Below are 19,349 nucleotides of genomic sequence, written 5' to 3' on the forward strand. Positions count from 1 at the left end.
CACGTACCGTGACCATGCTAGCATCGTGGAGTTCGAAACTTCTCCAAATGAGATGCCACGGTATGATTATGATTTCAAACATTATAACTCACACTTGTCATAATTAGACAGGCATATAAGTGGCCGAGTCTCTGAAATCAATTTTGTCTGAATATTTTATATTAGCTGAATATGTAGTCGAAAACAGTTGTGCACTGACCGTCTAAAGCGCGGGCGTTTGCGTCCACAAACAAGGTACATTTGGCGCTGGAACACCAAATGAATAACAGAAGCGGATCTAGATTTGAATAAACATTTAATGACGAAAGGAGTGGATGAGATAAATGACTTTGGCGGACATATGATTTAATATTCTGTTATAGAACCGTGCTCTGTTGCTAACCGGAGCCGGTGTTTCCTCACTGGCCCTGAACGTCTCGCGTGGATATCAGTGGAAGCCTCTGACAAGCAGCGGTTCCCACGACCGGTCACGGTCTCCCCACGCTTGTTTCTCTTTTCTTTTTTTTGCCGCCTGGTTTCTTGTTTGTTTTCTTTTCATTGCCGTGAAGGACAGCGAAAATCCACGTGACGTCACAGTCCACCTACACCTTTGTTACCTGGCTAACTACCAAATAAACCCTTAGCTAACAACCGCGACGTCATCTACGAGAACTTCCGGTGGCTTTCAAAATAAAAGCGCCTTTCCGGAAGTTCATTGCCCCTGAAAATAAGAGTGTCAGTCAAGCAAATGGACAAATACACACACACACACACACTCTCTCTCTCTCTCTCTCTCTCTCTCTCTCTCTCTCACACACACACACACACACAGCCCCCCCCCCCCCCCACACACACACACGGTTCTGTAATATCCTTACATCCACTTGCTCCCATGTATTGCGCTGTTATGTATTCATTTTTGACTGATTGTCTTCTGTGCAGCTTATATCTCTGGTATGTAACTAATGGTGTGTGTGTGTGTGTGTGTGTGTGTGTGTGTGTGTGTGTGTGTGTGTGTGTGTGTGTGTGTGTGTGTGTTATACAGTCTGCAATTCACTGCAGAACCGCAAAGGAAGAATTTCATGTTTCCTCGCTGTGCAAATGACAATAAACAATGAATCTTCGAACGAGGTCCAGTTCAGAACTGCAGGGGGATTTTGACAAATGGAGGAGATTCATTTAGATCTAATCTGGTTGTTCTTTTGTGTGTGTAAGCATGTGTGTGAGTGAGCGCACGTACGCTTGAGTGTGTGTGCGAGTGAGTGTGTGAGGTCTCGGTAGAGAAGAACATAATCAGTCATTTTTTTCCTTTTATGAAGAATTTTTACAAACTGATTTTAATCAAACCATTTGACATCAGTGTCACACAAGCTTTAAGAGGACCAGTCGTGCGTACATACATACATTTATATATATATACACACACACACACACACACAATAAAGATCATACATTTAATAATATAAAAGTGATAAAACAAAATATAAAACAAACATCACTTCATAAACTTGCAGCATTTGGAATCCAGTATTTCCGATAAAGTAATAAAACAAGCCTTTACATATCCAGAAAGTAAAAATTATATATATATATATATATATATGTATTTTTTAAATAGAAAACAATTGCACTCCTTTGTACATTCATAAAGCTGAGAATTAAAAAAATAATCAAATCAAAATCGAATGAGCTTTACTTACCAGCAGTCCAGAACAATCCAACAAACAAAAGGAATAGTAGAAAATACATGTATTTCATTATGAAACCAAATCCTTCCTCTCAAAGAGTGAGAAAGCAAAAAAATAATAACAACATCTGCTAGCCCGTCTTCCATAAAATATAGTGCTATTTACATATTAAATAGTTTTCTTTAATCTTGTTTTTTTTTTTTTCACAGACTACGGTCAAAGGGAAATGTTTTGTTAAGGTTTGCCTGGAAGTGTTTATTTCATAAATGTGGGATTTAATCCCAGAAGAGCCGGGGTCAGGGATAAACGCTAAGGATGTTCCCCTTTGGACGTCGCTCGTGTAGCGCCAGCTTTTGTTTTCTACACTTTTACTCCGACATCTTAGCTGGATCACAGAGTTATCAGGTGAGCGAAGTCTCTCGGGTTTTTTTTTTGACGGCCGCTTCGCCCCTGCTGACAACGCGTTCTTGTTTTTGTAATTTGGCAATGAGTCATCGTCTACTCATGATTTCGTCGACGAGTGTTCCTGTTTGTGAAGCTCGTGGGGTTGTCACGTAGTTCTAAGTCACTTTGGATCAACACGTTTGTCGTGTCAGGGAAGGTTTACTCATTCAAGGGCTTGTGAGTTTTAAAACACAATTCATCCTGGAGCATGCTGACAAACATCTTCTCGTAGGTCTTGCGCGTGGAGGTCAGTCCTATGATGCGGCTGATCTTCTTCAGGCCTTTCAGAAGGTAGCGCGGCGCCCCTTTGCTCCGCAGGACCCTCAGACTGTGAGCGAGGCCTTTGGCCAGATCCAGGTCGTGGTTTGCCGTTTTCCACAGGAGCAGAAGCTCCAGGATGTACTGCCTGGGCAGGCAAGCGGCCACCACGGCCCGGACGTCCTCTTGGCGAACCTTGACCCCCGGCAAACTGTCGGTGACCTTCAGGAGATCGTCGGAGGTCAGGTTCTTGAGCCCGCTGCAGCGGGACACCTTCCTCTCGCAGTGGTTCACGCCTGAGCGGGATAGCCGATGAAAATATCTCAGAGAAACTGCGAATATCGCGCCGATGTGGCGGCCCGTGTCGTGTTCGTACCTTGTATGATGCCGAAGAGCTTGTCCTGGTCTTTGTTCTGCTCCCTCCACAGCCGCAGCAGCTGCAGGACCTGCTGCTGCGGGGAGCAGGTCTTCTTCAGCCTCTCCAGGCTCTTCCGGTCCACCCTCCTGCCCGGCAGGCTCTCCAGCAGCCTCTCCAGAGGCACGGAGGAAAGACGCAGCGAGGCCAGCGACTGGAAGATCGCCTCCTCACACAAGGTCACATCTGAAGGAAGGAGCCGGAAAAGACCGACATGCGTGACCGACAAATCTGTAGGCTTGAACTTTGAGGGTTTGTCTAACCTTCTCCTCCAACCTCAACCTCGGCATCCTTCTAACCAGATTCCAAACCATCTCAGCGTGACTTTATCTTTATCGGGGCATCGAACGCGTGCCGTCCCTCGGACGGACTCGCTCCCGATCCTATCCGTCCTCCGTCTTCATCTCCGCCGCCTCCAGCTTTCCCTCCCGTCTTCTCCTCGGCGTCCCTTAACCAGACACCGCCCTGCTTTCACCTCCATCTTCTCCACCTTCTCTCCTTCCGTACTCGCTCATCCTCCACCCGTTCCGACCTGCTTGCACTCGTCTCCCCAGCTGTTCTCCACCCTCTCCACCCTCCGTCCTCAAAATCCTCCACCGTCTTTATCTCCGTTCCCTGCGGCCTCAGCGTTCCACTTTGGGAACTTCTCCCGTTCCCCCGTGTCTAGGTTCCCCTCCTCTCCACCTACGCCTCTGGATGTTCCTCCACCTGCTCCCCTCTCCCTACAGATGGCGGTGTCATCTGCAAACATCACCGTGGGAGATTCCTGCCTGAGCTCATCTGTGTGCCTGTCAATCACCGTGGAAAACAAGAAGGGTCCGGGGGCTCGGAGCCGATCGCCGACGCGCTCCCATCTCCATCTTGAAGCCCTACGTCGCACGCCGCAGACCGTCCAACTCACTTCTCTGGCATTCCACGCTTCCTCGTATCGAGCCGCGGTCCGTGGCACGCCGTAGTAAATCTGATCGGCGCTGAGACACGCTGCACATTTCTGCCGAGTTGCACGGCACCGCAAATACACCCACAGGTATTTCATCGCCGCATGCCTTATGTTTTCGCAAGTCAAGCTTTCCAGGAGAGCAAACAAGGCATTACTTATAGGGCAAGAGTATTTTTGCTGAAGAGCGGCGTTATCGTGCGATCTGGCTTCTTGTCAGTGGGCAAGTTCAAAGCTGCGCACGGTGGGAAGAACCTGTGAAAACAAACTTGCAATTGCACAAAAAAAGAAAAAGAAAAAAAAAAAATCCATGCAAATCTGATCGATTCGCACACGCAGATGAAAAGAAGCGCCGCCGCCAAACGAGCGCGACGAGGATAGCGGGTCGCACGAGACGGCCTCGGACGCGCCGATGTTTACGAGTAAAAACGCGCAGATTCACCGCCGCTATCGCTTTGGCTCTTTTTATGAGTTTGTAAAACAATAACTAACTAACGAAATAAATATATAAAAAGAAATGTCCCGGGTCTGCTGTAGACAATCTGCGGTGGAGCGTCTGCAGGAAGACAATTTGTGAATGAATGTTTGCGGAAAGCATCGCCCTCCCGGAGGGAGAAGGGATCGGCGTTGGTCGGAAGCGCACGAACGTGCCGCGGCCTTTGCGTCTGCATGTGTGTGTGCGGTTTCTCCAACTATGGGGATTCGGTGTCATTTCGAGGCTTCTTCTGCAAAATTAATTGTCAGCATCTGTCATAGTTCCAGTCTGAGTAACAAAGACCGAGCGCGCCGTCTCATGTGTCCGTTTGGCTTGACTCAGTTCCCTCTGTAATTAGAATTTCAGGATATGACAGTGAAAACATAATGGATCCATCATGGGTCCTTATGACAACGGTGCCATCGACATCCCCTGTAACACGTCTCTCGCCTTCTATTTTTTTTTTCTTCCCCAAATTTGGTTTTCAGACACGCAGGAATCTAGAGAAGAATGGAATCTGGACAATGAACGCGACCGAGGAAATCCCCTTCTGCAGGAATGAAAATAACCGCACGTCTGAAACAAGTCAGTCTTGACTGATCTGAAGTTGTTGACATCTGAGGTTTGCCTGAAAAAACTCACAATATGTGAGCTGTGTAAATACTCTGCAACCGATCTCCGTCCCTCAAGGGCCCGAAATGTCTTCCATATGATTCCCATTAGTGATTAGCCTCCGCCGCCGCGCTAGCGTGTCACCAGACTCACCGGTGTGACACAAGGTGTGATGCTGAGAGCACTCCATGGTCACGGTCTTGTCCTGGTTGCCGCAGAGGCTGTCCGAGGCGTGCGTGCCCCATCGCAGCGTCTTCAGGCCCAGATCCGTGCAGTTGGTGTGCGGCCGACACGGTTCGGCGGAGGATCCGCCGGCGGAGAAGCTGCCGGCGGGGCAGCGTTGGCACACGGTGTCGCTGAGCGGCGTACCTGGACGGGGGAAACAGGGACGACGGATTTGAGGCGCGCAAATTCATGTGAGTTGAGCGGCCGGGAAAGAGCCGCACGCCGTGTTTCTGCACAGAATCGCGAGTCAGCAACTTTTCAGCATCGGAGCCCTGCGGCAAGCACGCATGTTTCTAAGTATGACTCATGCAACGCTGTGTGACATGGAGGCAGCGCGACGCATGTCACAGTGATTCTGAGACTGACTCACATCTGTGTTTCTCACAGAGAACACACACCGCTTCCTACAGAGCGCGCTTTCAAATAGGAAGTACCGCAATTACGCAGGAAATGAGATGACTACAATTACTATGACTTCATGTGACATAAACCAGAGGAACCCGGACGAGCGTTTCCAGGAGCGCTCAGCGAGACCCGCGGCGGTTAACCCACACGGGCGAGCGGTGTTTCACGCCCGCTGCCGATCGTCTTTGCCAACATCAAAAACTCACCATGATATCAGAGCTCACTCCGCTCCACCAAATAAGTCACAAGGTGGCGAGCGGCGCGCGTGATCCACGTCAGGATGTCTGACGCGGTTCAATCATGCTGCCCGCTATGACTAACTGACGCTGGCATTTCTTGAAAATACACTTTTTGGTATTAAAACATGAAACCACGCGTGGATGTGCAATTATCACACGCCGATGTTTCCGCCGGTGTCATCGATGACAACGCCGGTTATTTTTCCCTCCTTTCTGACGACGGATCGTTCGGCTTTCGCGTCCGACTCGGGTGCTTTGTCACGGCCTCTCGATCGGGTCTCGGAATTTCCCCCCATTTATGCGACAAAGCCGGAAGTAGAAACTGTGTGGAGGTGCAGAGTGCTGGATGAAAGATGCCAGTTTAATGCCAAAAAAGAGTGGGGACTTTACAGGTGAAATGACCTCAAATTAAAGTATCGAGGCCGATCATGTGGTCGAATAAATAGAATTATATGTCAGGTGACCAGATCGCTGGATCAGTGGCTCTCGCAGACTTCCAATTCCAGACAACGCGTGTCATTCGTTGATCACAACAGCCGGGAGCGTCAGCGGGTGTGGAATAGAGCCGGGAGGCCAGGAGGTCGGACCGAGGAGGTCCAGGCCCAACGGGAGAACATCGGCTCTGAGCCCCCTCCGGGTTAGATGGGAACCTCCACGGTTCCCTGTTTGCAGATGAGGTCCAGGTCTGCGGCGAGAGCGGGCGGAGGAACGGCGAGACGGGCGGAGGTGGAGGAACGACCCGGAGACGAGAGGGGTGAAGGTCGGCCTCGGCTGGACGGAACGATTGAGAAGGACCCAGGATGACAAGGTGGAGCGGCGACGCTACAGGGGGTGGAGAAGAACAAGCAGAGGGTCGACAGCTGGAGAATCCTGTCCGAGCGGGTGGGAACGGCCGGACGAAAGGACGGACGCAGAAGATGGAGGACCAGAAGATGCAGAAGTTCTTTTAAGGAGCCAGGACCGCCGAGAGGATCGGGAACGGGTCCGTCCGAGGAATGTTCTGGAGATGAAGTCAGAGCGCGATGGTTTCCGGACAAGGACACTGAGGAGGGACGGCGCAGATCCGAGCAGAAGGTCCGGACAGCCAGGCAGGAGGTCCGGAGGAAGACCAGACGGCCAGAGACCGCTTCCCATCCACGGTTTGGAGAAAATAAAGCGGGACGGCGACAAACTTGGACACCAAGAGGGGAGGACCGGAGCCCTGTGTCTCCAAGTGTAAACCACAGGTCGAGGCGTTGCATAACGGCTCCAGGAAACGGGGGAATCCCCCGAAAATGCCGCCTCACATCTGCAGAGCTTCGGCGGACGGACGCGATGAGAAACGTATGGAAAGTGTTGTCTCATCCGTGAGCGCCGTCTCTGTCGGAGGGGATGATGGCCTCCTCAGTAAAAAGAGCCCACGGAAAATGCGTCCTTGTGTCTGCCAGGGGGCAGAGTTTGGTCAAATAGCATGACCTCATGCTTCACTTTCCTCCAGGAGACACAATAAATACACACCGCCAGCCACACGCCGCATTTGAGGATTTTAATAAGTATTATAGTTTGTTTTTGTCTGGTGGGGAGACACGGATGACGGGCTAACTTCCCTCCGGTGGAAAACGCTGAAGCGTTAGACGGACACGAGGAAGAGCAATCAGGCCTCCCATCCGAGGGTCGGCGGTTCGATTCCCCGCCTCCCGTCTGCCGTCCCAACCGAACCCAGACTGGCTACCGAGTGGCTACCGACGGGCCGGTCAGCACGTGAGCGGCAGCTCGGTCGCCGTCGGTGCGTGAATGTCTGAATGCGACCCGAGGTGTTGGAAGCTATCTTGTTAGTTGTGTGAATAAAAGTAGGAGTCCGCAGGCCGGGAGGAAGCGCCTCCGTAAGGTCAACTATTCATCGGACTTAATCATTGTTGGTTTCCCGTCGTAGCAGAAAGGATGTTATTTAGAAGAGGAACGTGTCAACAAATGTCAAGCGGTAGTTCAAACAAAAGATCCCCTTTTAACTGACCGACGGACAGTTCAATGATTAAACTTACTATTGTGGACCATCTCTTGTATTTTGCCGGTGATATTAAATAAGTGGAAACCTGCGTTTGCAGAAGGATTTTTCTTTTAGGTTTTCCGCAAACCATCAGGATACATACAATATAGGACGTCTCTGCGGCAGCCGAGGGAAATTTCTCCAAAATCCTCGGCCGTCCTCAGAGCTCTTGAATCACAAGTGCGATGGTGTTGACGACCTGAGCGTCCGCAGCTGCGAGGCTGCAGGTCAGCAGGCCGAGGCCTGACGAGGTCGGCGAGGCACGACGCTTCGTCCTCCGGCTCCAAGCAAGCTCGTTCCTCGTTACTCTGCGTCGACTGGAACGGAGTCCGAATGGCAACGACGGGACGTTACCTACCGACATGTTCTTATCGCTATGTGGCTTGAAGGACTCACGCCGGGGAAGAATCTCCATCGGACGGACGGGAAGCTCCGCGGGTGAGTAACAGCCAGAGCTTCACGTAACGCACCGCAGATACTCCGCACTGCACATGGTTGTTTGCCACAAATTGTTTGGAAGGACTTTTAGAAATGTGTTTTTTTATGTTTTGCTCGGAGAGCCATCCGGGGCCGCTCTCCTTCTCTGTAAAGTAGCTCCAGATTTTCAGATGGGAGTTCATGGCGTGTTGCGCATGAGTGGGCCGTGTGGTTGCGGCGGCACGAGGATCGCGTCCGAAGCCAAGTTTGGGATCCGTTATCGAGCGCCGAAACGGCTTTCCGATTGCACAAAACTAGAGATCTGGATCGGGGGTCATCGGTCCGGTGCGTGCACACACCCTTCTCTCCGGTCAGAGATGCCCAGGACTCGTGCGCTTTTCAAGGTGGTTTAACGAAGATCCGGCCAGATTTCTGCCGTCGCTGTCACGGTTGTGCGGAGGGAGCGACATGCGTCGTCTCCTGCGGGAGTTTCCTGAACGCACCGCGGTCTTAAATGAGCACGAGCCCGCCGCCAACGTATAAAGTCCTCGGAGCGAGCCGTCGGTCGTTTTATCTATTAGAAAGATCTAAGAATGCAGCTGCGGGACGACTGCTATTCATTTCATACATCAATAGTCCCGGACCAAAACCCTCCTCCGCACCAACTTCCATATTTATGAGGAGGAAACCGATATACTGCCCTTTCATCCGCCGATGAACCAGAATCTGACTCCGGGAAAGCCCGGGCAATGTTGATACCCAAATATTTACAGAAGTATTTTTTTGAAGTTAAAGCAAGCCGTTTCTTTAGAACGCAAAGCATGAACTCGGACTTTTTGTTTTCTTTGTTTCCACCGCTCCTCGCCGCTCGCCTTCACTTGACTCGCGTCGCGGCGTTTATTCCACGCGTTATACGACATTTTAACCCGTTATTTTTCTGTCCGTCCTGCAGCCAATGCGGCGGCATCACCGGAAGGGACTTTTTGACTTTCCAGACGCGAGTCTTACCTGGAGCTGCCACTCCGTAGCCGGGGGAGCAGCTGCTGTGTGCGATGCAGAACTCCACCACCAGGTGGAAGCCGGGGGCGCACTCGCACAGCTGGTCATGGGTGCTGTTGCACTCCTGCTTCACCAGTTGTTTTTCCTTGCACACCTGAGCACACACACACACACACACACACACACACGCACAGCGGGGCGTTACATGCCGTCCGTTCACAATTACGAGCGAAGCCGTACCCTCCTCGCGCCAGGAGTATCATTTATTGGGATTTTAAGCCTCCACGCTTTATGCCGAGGTGCAAAGGTAAAACCGTCAAATCAGAACGCGCTCGTCCCTTCCAATTCGTGTCCCGCGTAAAATTCTGCAACGTTTTTGCGCGTGTGTCCGACCCCGGCGGACGCGTTGGTGTTATTCGTCGGCGGGCGTCTGGAGTTGGACGTACCGAGGTGCAGTACTGGCACGAGTCCCCCCAGTGCCAGCTCTCGGCGAAGTGCCTCTCGGGACACGCCCGGCACTCCGTGGGCGCGTCGGCGGCGCAGTGACGTTTCACGGCGGTGCCGGGGGGACACTGGTCGCACAGCAGGAGTTCGGACGTGGCGGGGTCGCGGTACTGGTACTTCGGCGGCACAGCTTGCTGCTGGAAGGCCCAGGAGAGAGAAGCTGTGAAGAGCTGCGAAACCAGAGGGAGAAAGTAGTTTTCGGCGGTGAGTCAACAACAGTGACAGAATCTATAATGAAACCCATCTCCGGCACGTCTCGTCTTTGGCGAAGGCATGGAATATTTTTAGCTTTCGGAGCCCTCGCCAGCCCCAGCCTTCCAGTAAGCGAGGGTTGACAGAAAGGTCAAACCTATAAAGTTGTAACTCCTGGTGGACGCGCCGCCCTAAAGTGACTTCCTCTCGGCTCGGAGGAGAAAACTCATGGTAGCGTCGCGGCGTGCTCCAGCTCTTAGACGGAAGCCAGAGTGTCCGCCTCCCCCCTTTTTTTTTTTTGGGAACCGCTCGAATCCTGCTGCTAATTCCTAAAGTGAGCATTATTTAATCATGCTATTAGTCTTGATGAAGCGATCACATAAAAGCTCTCCTTTCAGATGTTCGCTATTTTCCCAAACTCTGGATGCCAAAGTGAACTCAGATGTTTTTCCCGAGGTCTCGGGTGGAGGTCGACACCAGATCTGTGGCGCTTCGCCATTGTTTCCCCGGGCTAGCGCACCTTTTTCGCTGGTATCCGTCATCTGGGCACCTATTCCGCCGCACCTGCATTGTCGGCTCAAAATAAGAAGTCGGGAAAAGGCACGCGCCGGCGTCGGTCGTGCGATTTTGGAGCGAGCCGGAGGAATAGTTCTGGTAGGATGTGGAATAAAACGCGAGGTTTGGGTCGGAGGCTCCGTCAGACGCGCTGGTTTTGGAGGCCACGTGCCGACCAGATGTCTCTCTGAACTCCCTTTGCTACGGCGGCGGACTTTCCCGCTGGCCGCGACGCAAACTTCTCGCTCCGACAGATTTGATTGACACTTTTTGTCCCTCCGAAGCTCCGGGTGAATCGGCGTACGCCGCGTGTGCGCTCCGTGTGCGGCGCGCTACTCGCCGTTGGTCCGCTCGCCGTCTCCCTCTGCGGTCGCCTCTCCTGGCTGCCGCTCGCGAGGGGAACGGTCGGAGGTCAGTGGGCTTTCCCCGTTCGCCGCAAGATTACAAAACGCCGCCCGACACGGCACCCGTTCATCAGCGTCCGGGGAAGGAGGGAGGAGGAGGAGGAAGGGAAGTGCAAACACACCAGTGGGCACTGCATGTGAGCGGCCCGCTTTTACATTCTTCATAAGTAACTGATGTCCTACAAATTAGCCACAGATGCCTTGTGTGTGTGTGTGTGTGTGTGTGCGGTGCTTCCTGTTTGTGCTTCATTCAAGTGATTTGTGTTGAGCTCCAGCATAGGAGGACCAGGTGTGGAGGCTTCAAGGTGGAACATCAGCTTTACGTCGGTTTCTCTTGGCAACCGGCGCCGTTGCAAGAGATTAAAAAAAAATAAAAAGGATGATTTTTTTTTTTTTTTTTTTTTTTTTTAAACACGCCATTTTAGAAAGCTTAACATCAAACAGATCAGATGTGTTTTTTTTCCGCCCCCGGCAAAACTTATCGACCTCCGAGCGCAACATGTTGGTGCAGGGCTCCGGTCCAGGGCGCCTTTTCTGAGCAATACGGCGACTCCCATGTGTTTGTTTGTAACATGGGTGGCCCCGGCGGGAATCAAACCCATAATCATAGACCTCCTCTTCAAATTAAGAAGTGTATATACACACTATTAAGCTGCGAGACCGCATCCAATCAATTTAGAAACATGGGGCGGGCGGAGAATGCCGGAGCATTGGCAGCGGGTCACCTGGGTTTTTTTTTACATTTTTGTTTTCGAGTCAAAAACCCGGCTACGGTTACACTTGTCGTATCGGCTTCGCCGGTCGCTTCGAGCCGCGGCCGAGTTCACTGGCAGGATAAGACGATCCGGAGCTGATGAGCCCGAGCACATGTGGAAGTGGTCAGGGTCCTTTCGGGTTGTTTTTTCTTTTTTTTTTTTCTCCCGTCCTTTATGAGGTTTAGTCGTTTTTTTTTTCGTTGTTCTTTTTCGGGTCCGGCTCCTCCTCCTCCGCTCAAGGCGACGAGGAAAGAGCGAGGAGACCCGCGGAGGTTAAAATAAATGACGATCTGTTCTCTTTTAGATCAGATCGACGGTTGTGAAAAGACGACGTGGTTTCGTTTTGACCTCCTTTCTGCGATGATTCAACTGGAGAGACAGAACCGGTGAAAGGCCTGCAGGTCCCGGCCTTTCACCGCCTCTCCTTTTCAGCCACTAGGGGGCGCCAGAAACACCCCGCACTCCAAAAGACAACTCACCACGTTTCTCTCTCTTTTTATTTTATTTTATTTTTGAATTTTGACCTGTGGTTTAAAAAGTCCTCTCCGCAAATGGCGGCTTTACTTTTGCAGCCTATCCAAAGCAGCGGCGTCATTTGTCTCAAACGCCTCGTCCGTGGTCATCTGGACACGGCGAGACAATTATTCACTCTCCATTATTTGCTGCACGCTGAGCCTGACCGCTCTATATACACACACATCCCGCTCAGCTGCTTTAAAAGATGTGTTTAAAGTGAGAGCTTATTTTTAAAATCAAGGGGGTTTCTCTCTCTCTCTCTCTCACACACACACACACACACACACATTTCTCATCCTGCCCCAGGTTTCCCCCAAAACATCTCACGCTCGTGATGTATGACACCAGCTCTAAGCTTTGCGTGAAAAAGTGCAAGCTCCCATCGACCGGGGGCCGGTGCTGAACTTTTCACCCCCTTGTTGTTTTAGGAGCTGCCATCTGAAGACGCCGCGGGAGGACGGACGGACGGACGGACGGACGGACAGACAGAGGTACGCATACGTGGAAGTTCTACGGTTTCGATCCTCGCCTGTGCTAGCGTAGAAAAAAGGCAGCGAAAACGGGGTGAAAATTAAAGAAGCCTCTTCATTATCCTTTTTTTTTTTTTTAACCTCCACGCCCGTTGTGCTGTTTGAGAAAGAGAGACAGCGAGCGAGGAAGGCTGTGGTTGTAAAAGAGGATCTTCCCAAATTCCAGAACAGAGAACATGTGTCAGTTAACAGATGTGATCCCACCGAATGAAACAAACAAGAGCTTCTTTCCTCCTTTCAGGGCGGCGGCGCTGGAGGCCGGGGGCCGGACTGCAGCGCCAGCCAGATACGGTAAGAGGAAATGATAAAGAACGGCGGACGCGACGGGAGGCTTTCATCCGCCGCCTCGACGAAGGCGAAGGGGCGGCGGGTTCGACAAGAGCGTTTAACCCGACGGCGTGGAAGAGGCCGTCCAAGGCGTTACGTCACCAGGGAAGCGCGTTGTGAAGCTGTGAAGCTTTGTAGAGATGAAGCGCGTGGCTGCTGCTAGTCGGGCAGAACGCTGACGGAATCGGCCCTTTATAAAACTAATTACACGTGCGTTGGAAACAAAAAGAGCGGCGGCGGCGCGAGGAAGGATGAACACGTGTGGAGCGTTGGCCCGTCACCTGAAGGCGTTTTCACGAGAAATGTTGTAAATTGCACCTGGAACGCAACTCGGGCGGCTTTTATGAGACGCAACCGAATACTTGAGAAAGATGTCATCTGTTGCACAACCGCCGCAACGCCGAAAAAGGGAAATCGAATTAAAATGGCACGTTTTGCCGCCACCCTTTCCCTCGGACGTGGCCCGACTACGAGCTCGTCCAGCATTTCTCCGATGGAGCTCTACTTTCTGTGCGATTGTGAGGCTCAGGACGGGGGGGGGGGGGTGTGCGCCCCAATCCCAGTCTGGGTCTGACAAACCCATGCTTGGCTAAAACCCGTTTCAGAGACCAAAAACAAATTGCCGGTTGCCAATATGATGGCTGATAGAGGGAACTGTCAGAGAGAAAATATAAAACAGTGAGGGATTGGACTGCGATGTGACTCTGCAGGAGTTCCCCTGCGAAGCTGCTCTTAAAGACGCTCATTTCAAGTGGGAGAAACTGGATTCACCCGAGAAAGCAAACAAGAGCTGCGCGTTGCTCTTATTGTCAATTCAAACATTTTTGTCACTTGACATTTGAACCGCTGCCGCTTTTGTCGCCTGTTGTCTCCGTCCGAGTGCGCTCGCGGTACATTTCCGTATCGCGTTCGATCGTCATGTTCCAGAGTTGGATTTGTGCGTTTTGGAATGGTGTCTCTCCTGAGCCGCGTCCTTCCCTGCCGGATGTTATTGAAGTCCGTAAAATACTTCACATCTGCTCATACTAGCCGACAGCCGGCGCGGCCGGTCGCACCCGCCCTTCCCAGAACAGCAACAAAGCAATTTTTTGGCCCGACACACACATGCACACACACACACTCAATCTGTCATTCACTGCCTCATCCAGGATGTAACCCGTCCACGTCTTCTCCAAATTGTGGATTTTAATATCCTGTGCGAACACTCGTGTATCCGGCGCTCCTGCCTCAGTGTGTGAGGCTGCAGGTCAAACACCTGAATTATTTGATTAAAAAAAAAAACCTATTTCACGCCCGCGGCTGCGATGCGGGCGGTGAAAAGAGAAGCTGCGGTGTATAAATAGATGTTATATACAGTAAGATAAACTTTCACCGCAGGGATTTGCATCTGTTTTAATATATCTGATGCCGTTGCATGCGATGAACGCCCGCGTGTGTGTGTGCGCCTGTGTGTGTGTGTGTGTGTGTGTGTGTGAGACCTGGACACAAACCGCTGCACCTGGTTTGCATACCCCATCTCTATCGCCATCGCAACTTGTTTGTGCACGCGCCCACTCCCAGCTCAGCGCCACTATCAGTCCTACTGTTGATGGAAAAGGGGAAGTTTGTCCCGGCGAGCCCTGACGCCTCGCGCCGGGCGCCTTTTCCCAACAAGCGTTTGCACTTGTTTGTTTTAAAAGGTGTCGACCTTTGAACTCTGCGCACACACACACACACCGAACGTCTCTGTCACACACACACACGCTTCCTCGCCGCTGTTTGCCCGGAGGAGGAGACTCGCGCGCAATCCGTTCGTCCGAGTAATCTCCTTCTTATTTGCCTCTCGCCGCCGCCACGCGTGAGACCGCGGCGCTGTATCTGTAGCTTTAGGGAAGTTCCCGTAGCCGCCGCCAACCGCCACCAAGGAGGCGAGGGGGCGTGAAGATAAAGAGGGCGCAGATAACGGGGTGATAACGGGCGGAGATACGCCGTGTTCCTGCACGGGGACGATCGAGGGGAAGGGGAGGGAGGAGCGCCGGCGCCGGATCGGCCGGCTCGCGGACGGAAGAGGCCGATGAGAAACATTCACGGCCGCCGACGTTCAAAAAGGAAGGGAGACGTCGGGGTCGGGCGCCGACCCGCCGATGTAACATCCGGGCCGGCGCCCGAGTTGCAGAGCGTTTGCTGACGGGAGCGTGCGTGAGGAACACGCAGGTGTGTTCGCCGCCTAGAGCCAAAATGTCGGTTTCCGGACGCCACCGGAGAGACGACGTATCGGCCGACGGGCCGGCGGGGGAACGGAAGCGGGTGGAGGGACGGGGAAGAGCGTCGGACCGGCGGCCGGTCAGGACGCCGGCGGGGGAAACACACGGGGCGGCTGCACCGGCGCCCGGTCGGTCTGAAGGTTGGATTTGAGACCGTCACAGGCGAGAGGGAAGAAAAGCTCATTGTATTCCTTGTATACCAACGCTGCAAACACACACACACGGAGACTCACCAGCACTGTGTGACACCCCCCCCCCCCCCACACACACACACACACACACCACACACACCTCGGTGATGAATGCTGCATCCAGTGTTTTGTAGCAACGGCGTGCAGATAAACATCTGAACATGAACATATGCAAAGTCTCCTGAACGGGCGGCTGCATGCAAAGCTGGGGGGCTTTTTTATTATAACCCTCATTTTTATACAGTTAAAGATATTAAAATCCGAGGAGGTGACTCACATCCAACAAGCCAGGGGGAGAAAGCATGCCAGAGAACCGGGTGACTACAAATCTGCGTACACACACACACACACACACACACCTAATCATCTCATCATGTACCTCTAGGGGACGATGGTTGTAATGAAACGGAGGCAGACCTCCAGACCTCCAGACCTCCAGAACCTCCAGACCTCCAGACCCCCAGAACCTGCAGAACCTCCTCTTTTTGCGCGCTTTCGAAGCCTCCACGGGAGAACATCTCCTTTTTTAACATTTTGTTTTTTCTGAAAAGAAGCACCGGCTTTTCACAGAGGAGAAGCGGAGGTGGGCGGGGACGGACGGACGGACGGACGGACGGAGGCTCCGGACCGGGAAAACAGACAGAAAACGAGACTCACCACGATAAGTTTCATTGCCGGGTTGGACTTCTCGATCCGAGCGCTCATCTCCGACCCCTGCGCGGCGCCTCGGGATCTCCATCGGCCGCGCCGGTCCCTTCTTATACGGCCGCGGAGGCCCACCCACCGCGGGCTTCTCCTCCGTGCGCCCGGCCCCCCCTCCACACCCTCCGAGCATCCCACCCTCCACCCCTAAAAATAACCGGCGGAGGAGGCGGATAAGGCACGATAAGTCTCATTTGCTCGACTGCTTTGCTCACCAGAGCTGGAAAGTACATTTTAAGAATGTTCACAATATGTCAGGCGTGGAATTAAACAAGGTGGAAAGAAGATTCTGCCATTTATCGATGATTTACCGTCCCGGTCCACAAACTCCTCACCCTTATCTTTGGGGTTTAGGGACGGTGAGAGCGGACAGAGTTAACCGGGCTGGAAGAGGGACTCCTCCCGGTCTTGGATAAAACTCCTCCGCCGCCGGCTCATCTGTGCTAAGACCCCAGCCGGAGAGCCTTTTCGGGGCGGTTTTCAGCGAGCGAGGGTCCTCCGGTACGCTCTGGTGTGAAATCCTTTTAGTTCCCCCAAAATCAGGCGCTTCAACGCGTTCTCTCTTCATATCTGCAGATGTCTGAAGGTAAACTGGCGGTTCTTCTGCAAATGGCTGGTCATCCGCCGGTCAACGTCGGTATTTTGTCATGAACAATCTTAGCCGCAGCTCCCTTGTAGCTGATGCAGCTCCAGGGAACATCTCCGCGTTTATATCGCCACCTACTGGCCGCACGTCGCACCGCCGCGTCGTCTTGCCATCGTCCGGTTACCCGGGAATCTCCCCGTCGAGCGGGTCGCCTTTGTCATCGTGGCCAAAGTGAAGAGAAGGCATGAATGTTTTCAGCGAGGCGGCGACTCTCAGAGAAGACTCGATCGCACGGTCACGTCGAGCACTTGTTCGTTCGGTGGAGTTCGGTCTCGCTTCCCGTTTCGCTCGGCGCCGCCCGTCTCGTCGCGGCGGAGCCGCTCCCCTCACGTCGGATACGACGCGAGCCGAGATGTGCGCCGGGTAAAGAAGACGGCGCGGAGGTCAGAGTAGAACTTCGGATCTTTGTCCCGTCTCTTGCTGGTTTTCATTTCCAACCGTACGACCGGGAGCGACGGTGCGGCGGCGTCCTGCCGGAGGACACTCGCCACGCGGACGCCCGGGTCCGGAATGGAACCGCCGTCCTTCCGGTTTCTCGGGACGCCCTCCGCCGCCCCGCCGACGGATCCGCCGGATCCCATCGACGTTGAACTGGCCTCCCGGCGTTCTGGACGGCTCGCCGATCACCTCCGCCCTCGGTGCGGTTGGCGAGGTTCCCGCCTCTTTTCCGGAGCGTTCCGGGGCTCTGGAGTTTGTCTCTGGATCTTTCGACAGAGTCCAAGGGAAATTATATCAAGGTTTCCTCCCATCCCTCGCCGTCTTCGCCGTGGCAGTAAATCTTGGAACACAATGGATCAGATATTTATTTCTTCAAGTCTAAATCATCACTTGGACCGAAAACACGTCCCAGAAGGCGCAGTCGTAGGGAAATACGCAAAACTCCGGACGGTACTTTTTAAACTGAGCGAAGTAGGGAAGTTTGAAATCATAACCTTATAACCTCATGGAGATTTAAGGAGAAATAATATAGATATGGATATATTTTTTTTCAAAAATAGGACACCCACGTTTAGATAAAACCGCCCGGTGAGTAAGGGACTCGCTGAACCGCGAGAGCCTTTCTCGTCTGACGTCAAATCTCCCGAGTTCTCCACGGCCGAGGCCGACGGCACGACCAAATGTCAACGTCTGCAGGCGGAGAGCGGCGCGAGGCCTCTGCGTAATCCCAGACAACACACTCCGCCACCTACGGCTCTCAGGGGGCCCGCTCTGAAATCCTGCGGGTGAGGTCACAGCTCGCCACAGTATGACTGCACACACACACACACACACACACACACACACACACACACACACACACACACACACACACACACACACACACACACACACACAAAGACAGAAAATGTCACATTCGCTTTTCAGGCCCGCAACAATGGTGGAGCGGAAGCTGGACGCTGGCACGCTGGCGTGTTTTCATGACGAGCCTGCCGGACGTGATCATTGGCTGCGAGCGGGGGAAGCACGGGGTGAAGCGGTTGCCGCTGCGCTGCGGCCGTTACGTGCACACACACACACACACACACACACACACTCACACACACACACACACACACACACTCACACGCACACGCACTGGCCGGCCGTTCTGTTATTTGCTTTAAGACGCTTCTGTCCGTCCTAAAACAACAGCTTATGAGGGAAAAAAAAACACAAGTGTGAACTTATGCTTTTTTTTTTTTTCTTTTGCTTGCAACACGCGAGTAGTAAAGAAGGCCTCAGTGTTTCCATCCCGCTCATTTCCATAACAAATTTCATCAACGAGTGAATGGAAAAGGGGAACTGACAGTAGATTTTTTTTTTTTTTTTTTTGACGCAGACCAGCAGCGGCGGACGGTCAAACACAAATTAAGCGGGTTTCAACTTTTCCTCACAACAACATCCGCGCAAGGAAGCAAATGTACAGTGGAGCTTCGGCTGCGGTCCGATGGCGCCGAACGACGGTTTGGTTCGTCGCGAGTTCCTCTCGGGCGGAAGGTCCTCGGTCGTCCGGCCCGTCTCTGCAACGCCGCCATGTTCTCGAGGCGAACCGTAAATTCTTGTGTACCGATACGACCTCGGCCGGTAATTGCAGGCGAACGGTGATGTAATGAGATACCGCCGACGCCGGAAAAAAACAAAAAAAGGCATCCGGGGGTTATTACAGGGCACCGACATCTCGGACCTAAACGATCTTGTTATTTACACAATTGCATTCTTGAACGCGCTCTCGATTTCCGCTGGTTAGATAAGACAGATTTCTGGCCGCGCAGACGTGGCATCCAATGTACGATTAAAACCCCTCGCTGACACTGTTCTGCCGTAACCCGATAGGACGAGTGGTTTTGCATCTTTTTCGGTCGCAAATATGCATAAACTTTTCAAAATACACCAATACCATTGTCTGTCTTCTCTTGAACATGAAAGAATTCCCAGATAGTGGCCTTAAAACAAGACCCGTACAAAGTTGCCCTTGGGTGTGTGTGTGTGTGTGTGTGTGTGTGTGTGTGTTGCAACTGTGGAACAGTGGTGTCCTGACATACAGCAGGCATCCCTGCAAATAAACTCTGCTCTTTAGCTAAGGTCAGTTTACTTCTCTTGTAAGTCGATGGGTTAAGATGACCTTAGCGCTAAAGGTTTTCAGGAAACCCAGGCCACATCACTTTAAACTCTGTTGTTGTACAGA

At 52.6% G+C, this 19,349-nt stretch overlaps 2 protein-coding genes across 4 annotated transcripts in view; one reads left to right on the forward strand and one right to left on the reverse strand.

Annotated features, from left to right (window-relative positions):
* Positions 1-1,278: 1,278 nt before the first annotated feature.
* Positions 1,279-16,102, reverse strand: LOC147229172 (tumor necrosis factor receptor superfamily member 11B-like). Of its 3 annotated transcripts, none has more exons than XM_086156010.1 (6): positions 15,994-16,102; positions 9,566-9,793; positions 9,129-9,273; positions 4,962-5,177; positions 2,746-2,970; positions 1,279-2,665 (listed from the first exon to the last, which is right to left on the reverse strand). In XM_086156010.1, the coding sequence occupies exons 1-6, from the start codon at positions 16,039-16,041 to the stop codon at positions 2,271-2,273; spliced, it is 1,257 nt and encodes a 418-aa protein (XP_086012136.1). In that variant the 5' UTR covers positions 16,042-16,102; the 3' UTR covers positions 1,279-2,270. The 3 variants fall into 3 exon arrangements, with proteins under 3 accessions (XP_086012136.1, XP_086012138.1, XP_086012137.1); XM_086156012.1 differs by having other exon boundaries at positions 9,566-9,757; positions 15,994-16,047; XM_086156011.1 differs by having other exon boundaries at positions 15,997-16,029.
* colec10 (collectin sub-family member 10 (C-type lectin)) overlaps positions 9,792-19,349 on the forward strand; it is a 59,271-nt gene continuing 49,713 nt past the window's right edge. The window contains exons 1-3 of the mRNA XM_086156017.1: positions 9,792-9,827; positions 12,474-12,536; positions 12,817-12,866. The gene's annotated coding sequence lies outside the window, so the exon portion shown is untranslated. The remainder of the gene's footprint in view (positions 9,828-12,473; positions 12,537-12,816; positions 12,867-19,349) is intronic.

The sequence above is a fragment of the Fistularia commersonii genome, chromosome 11, assembly GCF_037954325.1.
Source record: "Fistularia commersonii isolate RoL2024-O1a breed Wild chromosome 11, RoL_Fcom_v1.0, whole genome shotgun sequence".
Lineage (NCBI taxonomy): Eukaryota > Metazoa > Chordata > Actinopteri > Syngnathiformes > Fistulariidae > Fistularia > Fistularia commersonii.

Coding starts and splice junctions, on each gene's coding strand:
- LOC147229172 (XM_086156010.1), bottom strand. CDS start 16,041: ATGAGCGCTCGGATCGAGAAGTCCAACCCGGCAATGAAACTTATCGTG. Junction 9,274..9,565: donor CGTGCCAGTACTGCACCTCG/GTACGTCCAACT, acceptor GTGTGTGCTCAG/GTGTGCAAGGAAAAACAACT. Junction 5,178..9,128: donor CTACGGAGTGGCAGCTCCAG/GTAAGACTCGCG, acceptor TCCCCCGTCCAG/GTACGCCGCTCAGCGACACC.